This window comes from Pleurodeles waltl, chromosome 1_2 (assembly GCF_031143425.1).
Source record: "Pleurodeles waltl isolate 20211129_DDA chromosome 1_2, aPleWal1.hap1.20221129, whole genome shotgun sequence".
Classification (NCBI taxonomy): domain Eukaryota; kingdom Metazoa; phylum Chordata; class Amphibia; order Caudata; family Salamandridae; genus Pleurodeles; species Pleurodeles waltl.
In genome coordinates, this window is record NC_090437.1 from 97,859,125 (window position 1) to 97,875,707 (window position 16,583).

Sequence of the window (16,583 nt, forward strand, 5' to 3'; positions counted from 1 at the left end):
CCTGGAACTAGATTCAGAATGGGACTTGATGGTGCATGTTGGTGAAGGGTCTACAAAAACACTGATGCAGCCATAGATGGAGCAGGCAATGAAATGTTGAGTTTTGTAGCTTCTCATACATGCACTTCCTGAAATGTGTTAATATCCTGAACTGGTGAGACCCCTGGCTAGGAATAATCAGTCCGTGCTAGTGAGTATCTTCCAATACTAGAGGAAGAGGTAGAATAAAATGATGTGGATGTGCCCTAGTTCTTGATCCGGACCTAGGATGATATCTATGTCTGCGCCTAGAGGAGTGCCTGGATAAGGAGTGCCGAGAACGATGATGATGATGTCTGGAAGTCACTCTTGTTCGTAGTCTATGGTGAGATCTCAACTGAGGAGACCTTCATTTCTAAGGGAAGGTGGCAGTCTTACCGGTAAAGGAGCTCCTTAAAGTGCCTCTGCATGAGACAAAGATGGAAGCGAAGTATGTGGCACAGGCATTGAGGGAGCTGGTTGAAGTGGAAGACGTGTTGGAGAAGGCTGCAAAGAGTGTGGAATATGGACCAGAGATTATGGTGAGTATGCCCTGGAATATTATGAGTCAGAAATTGATAGCATCCTTCTTGGTCTCCATCTCCTGACCCTTTCTGCAGATCCTGTATGTCTCAATGTTGACAGGCTTCCCAACATTGATTTTCCCCTATGTCTTTATGTCAACAGCACTTTCAATGTCAAGCATTCCCTATGTCTCGATGCTATGGAATCCTTCAACCTCATGTGTCTCCAAGTCGTCCCCTTTTCGACATCGACCCAGCTCTCACCAGTGAGATAGTATGCATCGTACCTCCTCTTGACTTCAATGACTTCGATGTCAACCTGGAACATCGTTGTTTTTGAGGATTTCTTCTTCCACTGGACCTCCCTCTCCTGGAGTCCTCGGAGGAAGCTGGAAGAGCCTTGGTAGAGGACTGACCCTCTCTTCGCTCAAGTGGCATTCCACCTTCAAGCTGCGCCTCTTGCTGTCTGCGTCGCTTTTCAGCTTCATGAGCAAATCTTCTCTCTGTCCTTCAGGGAATGCCTGGAAAACGTCTTGCAGTGCTGACATCTATCAGGGATGTGATTGTCAGAAAGACAGATAATACACACAGCATGAGAATCTGATTGGCCTTCTTTCTGCCACAGGCAGGACATTTGTCAAATAAAGGCATTTTATTTGACTAGAAAAATAATTTCCCTGTCAAAAAACAACAGAAAAATGCTGGAAAAGTTGAAAACGATCAAGTGAAGGTGTTGACAAAAATACATTTTTGAATTAAAAAGCCACAAAAGGCTTATCTCAGTGCTCCAAGGCCCTGTCACCAGGAGCCGGTAAAAGAACTGAGGCAACTGCCAACTGGCATGGTGGGATATTGGTGGGCTGTGAGCCCTCAAAGGTACAGAGTCACTTATATTTATGCGAGTCAGAAGCCTTGATGAAGTTGCTGGGTTAACCCTTATGACAAAACACATGTTGGCTGGAATTGAATTCTTTCACAGAATATCAGTCTAAAAGAAGACTTATCAAAAGGACTTTTGAAATTATTTTTATTTGAGCACTCCAACACTTACACTGGTGTGGGACTATCAGTTTCTATTAATTATCTTAGGTGTGTGAGCTTTTTAAAATTCAACATTATAGACTTTGCAGATAATCTCTGAAACATTTCCTAGCAATAAACACAAATTTGGATAGATTTGTAGACATGCTTAACTATTGATTAATCATAAAAACAAAATTACAGTCCCACAATTGCAAATAACACACACTGGGAAAATGCTATATATATTACCTTATTACTTCACAATGCCTGCAAAATAAACACATTGTCCATATATTTAAATGACTACTTTCCCCTCCCACAAAAGCTATTACATCATCAAGTCTCTTTGCTTAGATTCTGACACTTACAGGTCCTTGTACTAGCTTCCTCGCTGCAAGGTTGCCTCTGCCAACTCTGCCTAAAAAGGTAGCAGGCTGCAGGTTGGACCATTCACCCTCTTCGTGACCCTGTGTGCTGTGCGTTTTGACCCGCCGCCTTTCCCGCTGTTTTGCCCACTTTTCCCACCCACCCGCCCTCCTCAAACTGCACCCCTTTCACCCAATATCTACTTAATGGCAGTCGATACGTGACCTCACTGAGAAGTTCCTTATACCAGCTCCCCCGTCGCCTAGTTGCCTCTGCCAACTCTGCCTGAGTAGGAAGCAATTTGGCTCAGTCACTCTCTTGGTGACCCTATGTGCTGGGCGTCTTAGCCCCCGGCCTCCTTTCCGGCCATTTTGCAGGATTTTCCCACCCGCCCTGCTCCCACTGCACCCCTCCCACCACAGGACCTACTTAGCCTGTATGACCACACAGCATGGGGAACCACAGTCATGCCAAAGGCACCCTAAAGGCAAGCCTGTCTGCGCCCGTCTGCACCTGGACCCCACCCAGTGCCACGAATCCTGGCTCTCCCACTATCCACTGATACTCTGCCACTGAGCTCTGGGATCTGGCCCCCAGGAACGAAGACAACAACTACTGTACCACCTCCCTGGACAACGGTTGGACCCTTCGCCTGCCCCCAATGCCACTTCCCCTGCAACACCAATAACTCCCCTGGACCTCCAACCCCGCCTTCCAGGCCTGTGAAACAACTCCACTTCCTACTGTTCAATGCGAAATCGCTATGCAAACATGCCACAGAAATATGGGACACCATAACCACCCTCAACTTGGACCTGACGTGCATCACCGAGACCTGGCTCACACCCGCTTCGGCCCCCAACATCACCAGCACCACCCCGCAAGGCTTCAAGTTGATTCACAAAGACCGACAAACAACAAGCATGGAAGACGCATCGCCATCATGCATAAGGACAGCGTCCCATGTACCACCTTTGAGGAAGAAACGTCCCACCTCATGGAACACCTTAACCTCCTTACCCAAATCGATGCCAGGACAACAATCAGGGGTACCCTCGTATACAGACTCCTGTGGCCCCACTTTCTGGAAAGCCACTGCCCCCCTAATCGCCCCCCTGGCGATCGTGCGTTAACACACTACATGTTTTTAGATCGCAACTTCTACTTTGCTGACCCCAATGACGACAACTCCACCAACCTCCTGGACAACTTAAGCAACATCAAACTCAAACAACCAGCCCCACACACACTGCAGGACACATCTAGGTCCCAAGCTTTACAGTCAGCGATAAAAATTAAGTTCTCTCACACAAAGGAGCTCACATGGGCAAACCACTACCTGGTACATTTTTCTGTAACCTGTAGATCAGAGCCTTCCACCACATTCCCACCTCCCTCCCTCTGCAGATGGGGAAAAATCACAGAGACCCAGTGGACCACTGCCCTTCACTCCAGCAAACCCATCCTCTCTGGCAACCTCGAGCAAGTCGCCTGCAATCTATCTGAATGGATCCTCAACGGCGCCAATAAGGTTTCCCCCACAAGGAACACCTCCACCAGAAGATCCAGTAAGATCACAAAGTGGTACACCACCGAACTCCACACACTCAAAAGAGAATGCAAACGGCTAGAAAGGCGATGGTGCAGCAGCAAAGACCAAGCAGACCACACCACTTTCAAAGGAACACTGAACAAATATCATCTCTGCCTCAGAGAAGCTAAAAAGGTTGCCTTACACAGCTGCATCGAGGAAAGCACCAACTGCCTGAAGGAACTCTTCAATACTGTCAAAGAGTGTTTCTTCCCTGTAGCTACCAAAAACACAGTCCAACCTTCTCAGACCCTCTGCGACTCACTAGCCGACTACTTCCATGAAAAAAATCACAGCCTTCTACAGAAACTTTCACCCCTATTCCACCAACATTGAACACCTTCTGACCCCGTCAGGTGACTTTCCTAGACACCTGATCACTGACTAACAGTCTCTTTCCATCCACGAAACAGCAGCCGTCATGAGTGCGACCCACCCAGGGAACCATGCCCCCATTACATCTTCAACCTCAGCCAGAAGGAAATAAGCAGCATCCTTGCCCCCATCCTCAACACCTCCATCAGGACTGCCACCATCCCTGAAGCATGGAAGCAAGCAGAGGTCAAGCCACTCCTTAAGAAACCATCCATCGACCCCCAACAAACAAAAAAATTACTGTCCTATTTCATTGCTCCCCTTCCCAGCTGAATTTCTGGAAAGAGCCATCAGTCAACAGTTCTCAGAACACCTGGAAAGACACAATCTACTGGACTCTTCCCAGTGCGGCTTCCGTACCAACTACAGCACAGAGACCGACCTTATCGCTGCAAAGGACGACATCAGGTTCCTCCTCTACCACAGAGAAAAGGCAGCCCTGATCCTCCTCGACCTTTCTGCTGTGTTCATCACCATCTTCCAATACACCCTCACCTCCAGACTCCACCACATCGGGATCCGAAGCAATGCCCTCAAATAGAGCTATGCCTTTCTCAGAGGATGCACCCAGAGAGTCCGCCTCCCACCTTTCACCTCAGAACCAGAGAGCACCATATGTGGCATCCCCCGGGGTCCTCTTTTAGCCCCACCTTTTTCAACACATACGTGACACCATGGGCAGAGATTGTTCGCTCCCATTGACTCAACATCATCTCATATGCAGGTGACACTCAGCTCATTCTCTACCTCTCTGAAGACCACCGCCAGAGATAACTTCTGCAGCACCTTGACCCACATTGTCAAATGGATGAGCTCCAACTCCCTGAAACTGAACTCGGACAAGACAGAGGTAATCATCTTTGGAAACAACACCTCGCCCTGGAACAACTCCTAGTGGCCCTCCACGTTTGGATAACCCTCGACCCCGAACAACCACCCCTGCAACCTCGGCATCCTCATCGACTGCAAACTCACCTTCATACGATAGATAAATGCAGTGGTCTCTTCCAGCTTCTACACCTCCGTCTGCTACGTAAGATCTTCAGATGGATCCTCATTGAAATCAGAAAGATGGTAACCCAAACCATTATTGCCAGCAGACTAGACTACGGAAACGCCCTTTATGTCGAACTCCCCGCCCAGCTCCTCCACTGCCTCCAGACCATCTAAAACCTAGCGGCAAGACTCGTCCTGGACCTCCTCAGGTGGACCTGTTTCACCCCCACCTCAAAGGTCTCCACTAGCTCCCTGTGCACAATAGGTGCAAATTGAAAGTTCTCACCCTCGCACACAAAGCCCTCCACAATATCGGACCCAATCTCATGAACCACAGACTCTCCTTCCACCGGCCCACAAAGGAACTCCGTCCCACTATCCTCACTCAAGTCCTGCAGGTTTGTCACAGCGGTGGGCGCTCCTTCTCCTACCTCCCCCCCTACCTGTGTACCACCCACACTCTCCTCAACTTCAAGAGGAAGCTCAAGACATGGCTCTTTGACAAGTAGCTACCAGTTCACAGCGACAACCCACAGCACCTGATGAGAAGTTGCGCCTTACAAATCTTATGATTGATTGATCAGAACCGTTCAGCCACCAAATTATGCAACATGTGGCTCTCACAAAAGAGTTATGTTTTGTCTGACCCCTCCAGTTAACCATTTATTTTGATCTATTTTCCTTCAAAATGGTCTATCAATTTTAATATTAAAGAAAAGTATTCTCCTCCCTCTTCAAATGCTGCCCCTTTGTTAAAATTCCTTTTCTTTCAAAACCTTTGACTGACTGCGGTTTAACCATTAATTACTTTATGTGTAAATTCAAAACACCTCCAGAAAGGTTTCTCAATAATCACTTTTACTGAGATGGCTCTTTGTGTTGTGTCCATCTTAATTACCTCCGCCCATAGTGATGACCACCAACTTCCATTCTCATTATGCTTTATCTCTGGGTAGCATTTGGCATGGGCAATCACACTTAAACTCTTCACTAGTAACTTCTTATTACTGGCGCATCACAAAACTTGTTCTCCTTTTATCTCACTGATTCATGTTTCTGTTTCTGGATGGAAGTTCTTATCACTCTTTGCCAACCCTTCAAACCGTTGGTGGTTAACAAAGCTTAATTTCCTGTGTTCACTTCCTAAGTAGGAGTTTTATTTGTCTAATTTGACTATTACCACTATGCTAATGACATTCCAATCGTCATCTGTTACCCATCGTTTTGCCCTCATTTCTAGACTTGTATCTAAGGCTGAGTAAATGCAATTCAGCAGTTGGTGCCCCTTTGTTTACAAATGCCTAAGTATTCCAAGATCAAAATACTATCACTTCATGCAGCTTTGAGGGTTATTCTTTCTCTGTCTGTCTATCCCATTTCCCCCCCTTCAGCTCAAAGCCTTAGTGTGATATTTAATTGCAAAATGTAGCTGGAAAACTTCAGACCCACCACAGTAACAACAAATATGCATATGAAAGAATAGCCTACACCTTCCTTTTCACATAGTCAGGGGTTTGATTGATGCTCTAAGAGTGAGCATATTCATTATTGCAAAAGTCTCCTCGCTGTCATTCCAGAAAACACATTTTCAACCTAAGAATAGGTAAACAGCTTTGGAGCATGAATCCTATTCAACTGCCCCAGATTCATATTTACCTCTAAATGTTGACAGGCTGTATGGCTTCTGCCAAAATATGGAGATACTCCTGACTTTAGTGAAAACCATCCATGGAGATTCTTCTACAAACACGGTTCCCAAGGCAAACCAGACCTTGTGATAACAATCTTTTATTAAACTAAATGCACAGAAAGCCTGATAATGCTATGCCAGCGCTAGCAACCACTTCTATACTCTGGTGAAATTATGCAGGGCTGTTTGTTAAAATTTTAAGTCAAGAAGCTCATATAACCAGCATGAGGGCCACTATCAATAATACAAAAGGTGCAATGGCACTGGGGCCAGGGAGGGCAAGAGGCCCACCCCTTCTCCAATAGTAGCCATTTTTACCACCAATAGTAGGGCCCATTTTCTTTATTTGTACAAGGGCCCATGGCACCCTTGCTATAGCACTGAGAACCAGTTGCTTGGTTTAGAGAATAATTTGCAGCTCCTAAAACTAATGATAAGATAGACAGAGCACTCTGGCAAGGAGCATTTAGTCCTTAATGTAGCTAATTAAATCTGTAATAAGAAATACAATATAAGGGATAAATGAATAAAATACTTTAATGGCCAAGTTACAAACAGAAGGACATATTTGAGACTATTAATGGCTTGGTCCAGCCTGCTGCAGGCAATTGAGCCACTGTTGTCAGTCAGGTGCTAAGAAACAATTTAGCAAACTCTTTGGTGCCCATGGTTGCGGAAATTAGGACGTTTTATGAGGAGAGCCCTTGTGTGACGAGAAAGAAAAGCTGTATTGAAGCAAATGGTAAATGCATCTCATTCAACAGGATGTCAGAGGTGGAGGTTAACCGCTCTTTTCAAACTTTTAAATCTGGGTTCTACCCCACAGAAAATATGTCACTTTACTTGGCCCTCGGCTGCCACCCTTTCAAAACAAAATATCTGAGTGAACCCCAGCATTGCTCCCAAGTCATTCACAGTTACTTTAGTGGTTCTATAAATGAAATAAACTTAAAGAACAGCTTTCACAATTAGCCACATATCAGTCTATTTAGCATTTCCCAGCATTTACCCTTTCTTTTAATCCCATAAGGTCAATTTTAAAATGTCAAGGGACCAGGTAATTAAGATATCTGGAGTAAAATTATATCCTGCATGCCTAACAGCTGGGTTTTTGATTTCATAGTGGTTCCAAGTTTGTCCTGGTTTCTGTAAATAATAATCTGTAAATATCTTTTAATTATGCATTACTGATAGGCAGCCATCACACATTCAATAACAAAGTCTCAGTGCTACGATGATTTGAGGTCGACAATAACGGGGCTTACTGTGCTAGTGCCACAATAGTTTAAAAAGATGAAAAATCAAATTGGACATAATGATATTCTCTCGTTTTGTAACTAATACTGATTTTGTCTAGTAATCCATATCCATATGAACTTCCAACTAAAGTGCTTTTGCCAACAGATGAAAGCGCTTTAGCAAAACTGCTCAATGTCAGCTGGCCCACCATGCTAAGGAGGTACAAAAGACTGGGCAGGAATGTTATATTTTTTCAAAGAAAAACCTGCAAAGCATTAATTTACTTTTGGAAAAATGTCAAAATGATGTTTCTGACATACTGGGAGAGGAACTGGGAGGAAAATAAAATGAGGAGATTATGGTATCATAAGCCCCGCCTTGAGAAATTGGGTTGTTGGATAAAGGGTGGAGAAACCCTACTCAAACAACAGCCACAATATTTGTCAAGGTGAACCACAAAATGTCACTAAATTTATTTGAGATTAACTCTTTGCCAGTTCAACACAAAGCAGCTAGGCTTACCTTAGAGGCAATGTGTGAAGTATTTGTGCAGCACTTAAACATTAATAAAGTGAAAACACAACACATGAAACATCCTATGCCAATTTAGAAAAACAGAGTAAATGTTAATAGATTGTTTGAGACCAAAACATCAAAAATCCAATCAGCAGAATAAGAGCTATACAGTTTGAAACATTTAAGATAAAAGTACTGCTAAATGGTGCCAAAACACCAACTGTGGGTATCTAGTCGAGCAGAATCGGGATAAAGTCACAAGTTCAGCAAACTGTGACGGACAGCAGGTGAGACACAGAACCAAGTTTGGCTTGGTGAGGATTGTACCTTATGTCCTTGGTGCATGGTTTGTGGAGCATTTCCTTGCAAGGCTTCGTGTTGCTTGGGGTCAGTTCTGAAGTAGCTATACAGAGAGGCTTTGCAGGGCCCAGGGCACTTGGTGCTGGTTCCGATGAAGCTGGCAGCTGAACAGCGAGGCTTTGTGTTGCTTAGCATGGATTCTGATGAGGCTGGAAGCTGTGCAGAAAGTTTGGCCTATTGAGGACTGTACTTTATGTCCTTGGTGCGTAGTGTGTGCAGTGCTCCCTTTGAGGCTTTGTGTTGTACGGCGTTGGTTCAGATGAAGCTGTGCAGCAAGGTTTTTAAAGGTCCCTGTCTCACTCAGCGTTAGTTCTGATTAGGCTTGCAGCTGTGTGGCAAGGTTTTGTATGGAACTGCATTGCTCGGCATTGGTTCCAATGAAGCTTACAGCTGTGCAGCAAAGTTTTGCGGGAATACACATTACTTTGTGCAAGATTTGGTGGAACCTTCAGTTAGGCCAGGAGGAACTCTCTCTGATGCTAGCCAAGGGCCCATGTCCTAGGGAGACAACTTGGGGATTGTAAACTCATTCCAGCAGAGTCCAAGAGGAATCAGTCAGGTCAGGCAGGTCCAGTTGCAGGTCCATTGTAGCGGAAAGTTGTACGGAGGCCTCTGAAGTTGGCTGTGTTGCTTTAGCTCAGAACAGGAGGTCAGTCAGCTGATTGTTGGAGTCACTCAGACAGAAATAAAGGGAGTAGGTCCAGTCTTCCTTCTCCAACAGCAGGGACGGCCTCAAGAAGCAGGGTAGTCCTCTGAAAGCAGGACAGTCCTTCTTCTGTATTACCCACAGATCCAGGAGTGTACTGAAGAGTGTGTAAGAAGCTTCTGGAGTTTCCTCTTACAGAAGTGTCTGGAATTTCCTGCCTCCCTGCTCTAATCCCATAATGTCTGGGGTCACAATGGGCTAGTGTGAAGTTCTTTGTATGTGTGCTGAGGCAGCCCCTTTGAAGTGCAAGTGTGGTAGGTGACAGCTCTTCCCATTTCATCTACTGAGGATGGCCCATCCTGCCAACACTAAGTACCCTTTTGTGATACTGTCTGAGAGGAATACACAAAGGCTAACTGCCAACTACACCTAGTCATGTGAACCAGGATACAGGCTGCAGGCAACAAAATAGTGTCATTTTTAGGAGTGTGACCTAAAATCTAACTTTACCATTAAAGATCGTTTTAAATTACAAATCTTCAAAGACCCGCCTTAACATTCCTACCTACTCCCAATCAAAAGTTATCACTTATTAAACGTAATAAGGTAAACCAATGTTAGCTTGTGGGAGAAATTGGGTTGTTGGTTAGAGGAGGGTAAAAGATAAATATAGTGCCTAAAAGCACAAAGCACCTCTCGTAGTTTTCTCGTTGTGTGAGACTGGGCAAAAGTCACAAGTTCAGGCCGACCACGACGGAGCTTGGGCCGAATAAAGGTACCAGATTAGTCTTGCTGAAAAGGTTACCTTCTAAAGTCCAGTGCAAAGAGAGCTGTTTGTGGTGGACGAGGCAGCAGGGAAGAGGGACAGCGTTGCAGATGGTCATCGCTGAAGCACAAAGAGAGGGCCAGGTTTTTCAAACACTAAAAGTCTATTAGGAGTCGTAGGCAGTAGTTGCTGGAGATTCAATGAAGCGTTCGCCATGTGCTGTTGATACTGTAGCACGAATTGCAGATCTTGCATTTCCGCTCATCACTAGCGGTTGCTGCAGCGTGATGAGTCAGGTCCATTGGTGCTTGGAATTGGCAGTCCGTCCGGGTGGCAAGATCTTGGCGCAAACTGACCTGTTCACAGTTACGAAAAGCTGAAAACTTCAGGATTTCTCCTTTTCCTCAAGGAGGAGCTCAACTGATGCCGCACCAAGGGTCCAGGACCTGGAGTCACGTCTTGAAGATCAGGAACTCACTCCAGCAGAGACCAGCAGTGGTCAGGCAAGTCCAGGTGCATCTCTAGGCTTGTCCAGTTACAGCAGATCACATGGGCAGTAGACTCTTTGGGTGACCAATCTGGGAAGAAGAGTGCAGGCAAAAACTTCCTTCTCAGCAAGGAGTCAGGCCTCATCCAGCAAGGCAGCACAGTATTCTTCTTCTGGAATGTCACCAGGTCAAGGAGTGTATTGAAAAGTGGGTATGAGGGTCCCCTTTTTATACCTGTTGAAGTGGGGGAAGATTCTAGAGTTTCCCACTAAAGAGGTGTCTGGAATTTCCTGCTTTTCTGTCCTGGTCAAAGTCTGTCTGGCTCTGAAGACAAATTGTGGTAGGTGACAGCTCTGCCTTCCCATCCTGCCAGAGATGAACCATCCTGCCAACACCCAGACCCCCTATTGTGATGCTATGTGGGAGGAATACATAAAGACCAATTGCCAACTACACCTAGCCATGTGGCTCAGAAACAGACTGCAGGCACCAAATGGTTAGGACAAGAAAATGCCAACTTTTATAAGTTATAGGTAACAATGGAACTCAAGTGTTGTTGACCTTGGATAAGCTTATGCATAAAGAACAGTGGTCCCAAGATGATAGATATAATTATCAGTGTAAAAATAAATCAATTGATCAATTTATTCAATTGTATATAAAACACATTAACAACAATGTGATGGTGCAGTGATGGGTGGTGAGAAACATGCTTGGTGCTCTCAAACAAGTGATACAAACGTGTGACAATATGTGATCAACAGTGTATATCAAGTAAGAACAACGCCGCCCATTTTAGTCTTTTGTACAATCAAATTGGGTCCATAAAAGTAGTCCATGATGTTTCAGTCCTCTAGGTAGATAGAAGGATGTACATTGGGGCTCTAAGAATACATGAGTCAGAGAACAGTAGAGCACTGAAAGAGAACACAGAAAATATAGTTACGGAGCAGAGAATGCCATAGTATGGGCCGTGTTGTTCTTACTTGAGACACACTCTTGATCAAGTAGTCACACGTGTTTATCACTTGTACCCAAAATTGGTAATTAAAATGGCCCTCATGGGAGCATACTGCATCAGTTACCCCATTTCTAGTGTTAGAAGGGTGTTCCACCCCACTTTGGCCATAGGCTTCCATAAGCTTGCTCCCCAATCCCCCTCTGGAACCTTGTGAACTCTAAGGGCTACCTCATATGTAGAAAATAATGTGTCTATGTCTACTTCCACCACATAACTGGGCACCAGGTCTTGTGGTATATGGACCCTCAGCTCTCCAGTTGACATCAAAGGTATACGGCCAACACTATTGCTGGATTCTGCTTGTTTCACTTTGAACTCAGCTCCTTGGTGAACAGGCCAGATACAGGATCAAGTTTAGTATGGCAGACAAATATACCTTCTAACGTCCAGCATGAAGAGTTCCATTCGCGGTGGAGGAGTTCATGAGGAGTAGCGAGAACATCAGCAACTTTCTAAAAGTGGCATTTTCACAGCTGTGACTTAAAATCTGTCTTTATCATTTGAGAGGATATTAAATTACAATTTCTCAGACACCAAATTCGACTTCTCTGCCTGCTCCTAATCAAAGATTAGCACTTATTAAATGGAATAAGGTAACCCAATGTTATCCTATGAGAGAGGTAGGCTTCACAGTAGTGAAAAATTAATTTGTGAGTTTTTTACTACCAGGACATGTAAAACATACATATACATGTCTAACATTTTAATTACAATGCACTCTGCCCTATGGGCTGTTTAGAACCTACCTTAGGGGTGACTTGTATGCTACAAAAGGAAGTTTAAGGCTTGGCAAGGGGGTTATTTTGCCAAGTCGAAATGGCAGATTTAAACTGCTTACAAGCTGCAATCACAGGCCTGACGGCTGTTTAAAAAGACTGCTTAGGTGGATGACACAATAAGTGTTGCATTCCTACTAGTAGCATTTTCCTAAAAACATAAAAGTAAATTAATTGTGCCAATTGGGTCTAAGCCAATTTCACCACGTTTAAGGGAAAGAGCACAAGCACTTTAGTACTGGTCGGTAGTGGTAAAATGTACAGAGTCCTAAAAGCCAACAAAAACTGGTTCAGAAACAGGAGGGTTAAGGGAAAACATTTAGGAATTACCCTAAAGAGTGGGCCAAGTCAAACACCCACTAAATAGGGCCCTGCCATCACTGTGTAGGTCAACAGTTTTGCAGTGGCAGGCCAGGATGAAAGAAGGGCAAGATGAGGTTTCTTCATCAAAAATACAGCATTCCAGAACCTCTAAATAAAGTGGGGCAGCATAGAGATGGCTGGACTTGATAACCAACACGTTTTATCAGATATCCAATTAACTTATGAATAAATGGTCACATAAATTTGTAGAAGAAGACTAGGACCGCAGGGATTAACATGTGGGCAGTAAGTTATATGGGATGCTAAAAGGCTTACTGCACACATGCTGCAAATTATTAAAAACTGTTAATTGCTCTCTTCCTGCACCCCACATTATTTAACTCTGGTTCATAATTCGGACAAATGGTGAGAAAGAAATAGCATATGCGAACACCACTCACAGAAGGCAATAATGCCTAAATAGTGCATGGTCATCCACAGTGTAATCTAAAATACAGGATTTAATAAGGACATTGGAATCATCTTGCTGGACAGTGGATATTCTAAAACCACCACCTTTGATGCTGCACTTAGTTCACACCAAGTCTAAATGGATATCCTCAGTGACACAGATAGAGTTGTCTTTTGGATCATCAGATCTTACAGCTCAGCTGAATGTGCACTGTACAAGCCCATACTGCTCTGCTATTGATAGATCCTCTGAGTTTGACATGAATCAAGAGTGTCAGTGTGAAATTCCTGGCCTTACCCCTTATGCAGGGGAAACATGGTATCCCTAAATCATCACATGAAACACACCATAAAACTTCTTCCCAATCATGTTCACAATGTTTATCCCATAAGTAATCTACGAATAGCATCACTTACCTTTGTGCGGTTCACAGGTGACTTTCTTGAAACTAAAAAATGTTGGCTAGAGGGGATGGAGCCAAATTGCTTTAGGTCTGGCCCCAACAAAGGTGACCAGTGCACACATTTCTCAGGTATGTTTATTATTAAAAAGTGGTCCTTCCCAAAAACCTAAATTATGCCTGGGGAAACCCATGAAAAAGTGAATTACATCACATTTTATCAACAGCTTATGTCTATCACATGTGGTTTAAAGACTTAGGTTTTTGACTAAATCCTTACAGTCATCAAAACTGTCAAACACTTAGTTGGAAGTGCTGACAATATCCAATCAAGCCTATGTTTCATCTCAGAATTCTCCAAAATCAACACAACCGAAACTTGGAACAAAACGTTCACATTTGAAGAAATTGGGGTACAAAGGCCACCTAGGGAAATAAAACTCAAAATCTGCATTGGAAAAATTTAAGAAGAATGGTCAAGCTTCCTCTATAATTATACATAAAAACTAACAAGAAAAAATCACCAGTGTTTATTAATGTTTTGACAAAAAATATGAATTTTGGGTGAAATAATTATTGACAAAAATATCAATTTATGGCTTAAAGACTAAAAAAAAACGCAAACACTTTCCAGCCTGATTTAGATCTGGGTTGTAATGGAAAATCCTCAAATTATGCAAGAACTGCTAAATTTGGAGTAAACACCAAAGGTACCCACATATTTTGTGGGGGAAATTCCACATGTGGATTGTCCTCTTGATGCTGCACATCCTCCACAAAATTGGAAACAAAAACAATTACCAAAGAATTCAAAATCAAGTCCTAGCTGGTGTTCAGACGCATGTCATTATGTATAGTTGTTATGCTATTGTAGTCCTGGCATCACCATGAATCCACCATTTGAAATTTGGGAGTGGCTGTACTCCCATGGAGTGAAAAATGGTAGAAGATGGCTAGAACTTCTGCATGACTGGAATAGTGGGTTTGACTGAATATATATATATATATATATATATATATATATATATATATATATATATATATATATATATATATAGCATTTTGTACACACATATTATATATATAATAATGCATTAAACAGTGAATTACTACAGCATAATTCATTTTTAAAAAATGCGTACCTTTTCTTCCATTACAGATTTTACAAAAATTAACTTCTGAAACATGTTTAGCTTTTCATTCCACTTTTCCTTGAGAGATGCATTAACTTTTTCATCTTGTTTTCCTTCAGAAACTTGAACAGTATAGCCTTCCCAGGACGTTGGGTTAATTTGCATTTCAACGTGTCCTATAAAAATAAATTCACAAAAATAGAATTGTGAAATATGTACTACCAACAATAATTAATTGAAACTGCAGACACATTAAAAAAAAATGCTCGAGTATATGCATGTAAAACATAGGGGTTGCTAGAAAAAATTAGAGTTACTTTAAAAGATGGCCTTTCATATACAGGTTCCTTTCTAGACATGGATACGTAATGTACATATTATTGCATACAGGTAAGGCTGAAGATTTACCAGCATTTGTTATGCCACTTTTAACGTGTGAATGAGGATGTTTATCATTGCTTATGTTATATATATATATATATATATATATATGGAGGACCTTTACGGATAGATATATTTTCTTCCAAAATAGGATTCTGACCAGCTTAATATGGATGAGAATAAACTAGCAACTGCTAAACAGGATTGACTTACAGAGATTTACCTTATCCAAACATGTTTTTCAAAGAAGTGTACCCGCACTGTGAACCACAACCTGTGTCCCAATCAATGCCATTATCCTTGCTGATTGAATGTATTGCATCTAATGCGGTGGTTTCACATACCAAAATGTTTTGCTATGAAGTTGTACCAAAGGCAAATAACATGGTGTTGAATGAACCAATACTACAGCAAGAATCCAAGAGAACGGATCACTCCATAATGTCAATACAAGAGTTAAAACTGCAACACCACTGTTCCAACTCAAGACTGCTCTCTCTCCCCTCAGAAACAAGGTAATCATGAAGGTAAACAAATACACCATGACCAAGTTGTCAGCTTACAAATTATTAGGATCAGAATGCCTCTCAAAAAGGCCTAAGTAGACACCGTGCATCGAAAAGAATGAGCACAAAACAACCAGGAGCGTGTTACCAAGCCAACTCATAACTGTGACGTGCTGTCAAAGACAGTCATCTTGAAATTGTTTGCTTTCTCACAGCTTTACCAAGTTGATCACTGTGAAAACCAATGAGAGGTGAAATGACATGCCTTTCTAGGATAAAAACTATGCCACCTTTCACCATTCCTCAACTTTGGAAGAATGAGGAGGTGAACAAAATGAAGGGAAAGAAATAGCCTTCGAGATATGAAATTCTATGGCAATCTTATCTAACAGAGAGGGTTTTACTCTAAGATCCATTTTATCCTTTGAAAAAGTCGTAACTGGAGCAGAGGTCAATGCTGCTTACAATTCACGGATCCTTTTTGCTGAAGTGACTGCAATCCAAAAGACTGTCTGCAATGTCAAACACCTCAGTGAACATGCACGGCTCAAATGACTGACCCCTAAAAAAAGTCAACACTAAATTCAAATACCATTCAGGCACACGGAAATGAATCACATAAAAGTAATCAATAAACCTGTTGAAAACCACAAAATAAATGACATTTGAAACAGTGACACCCAACTAGGATAATATAAATAATGAAAAAAAATGCTAAAAAACCTCTCGCTGTATTTACATGCATACCTCTCTCAAGCAAAGAAGTTACTAAACGTAAAATAATAACCTAACTCTGTAGAAAATGGATCAAAAGATTTCTCCTAACACCAAGTAGACAAGACAGCCCACCTGCTAGAGTCCACATCCACAATCCAAATATGCATACTACACAAATGAGCATTCAAAACCTTCTCAGTAAGATCACGGAATCTTGAATACATGTTCCAGTTCTAAGTAAAAAAAACAGCGATTCTTAAGACTGAAGTATAAAAT

General features: G+C 42.8%; 1 protein-coding gene across 2 annotated transcripts in view; it reads right to left on the bottom strand.

Moving 5' to 3' along the window:
• Positions 1 to 16,583, bottom strand: part of DNAH6 (dynein axonemal heavy chain 6) — a 1,211,389-nt gene that overhangs the window by 201,327 nt on the left and 993,479 nt on the right. For both annotated transcript variants that reach the window (XM_069236637.1, XM_069236634.1), the window contains exon 63: positions 14,713 to 14,879. In XM_069236637.1, the coding sequence (XP_069092738.1) occupies positions 14,713 to 14,879 (167 nt within the window). The remainder of the gene's footprint in view (positions 1 to 14,712; positions 14,880 to 16,583) is intronic.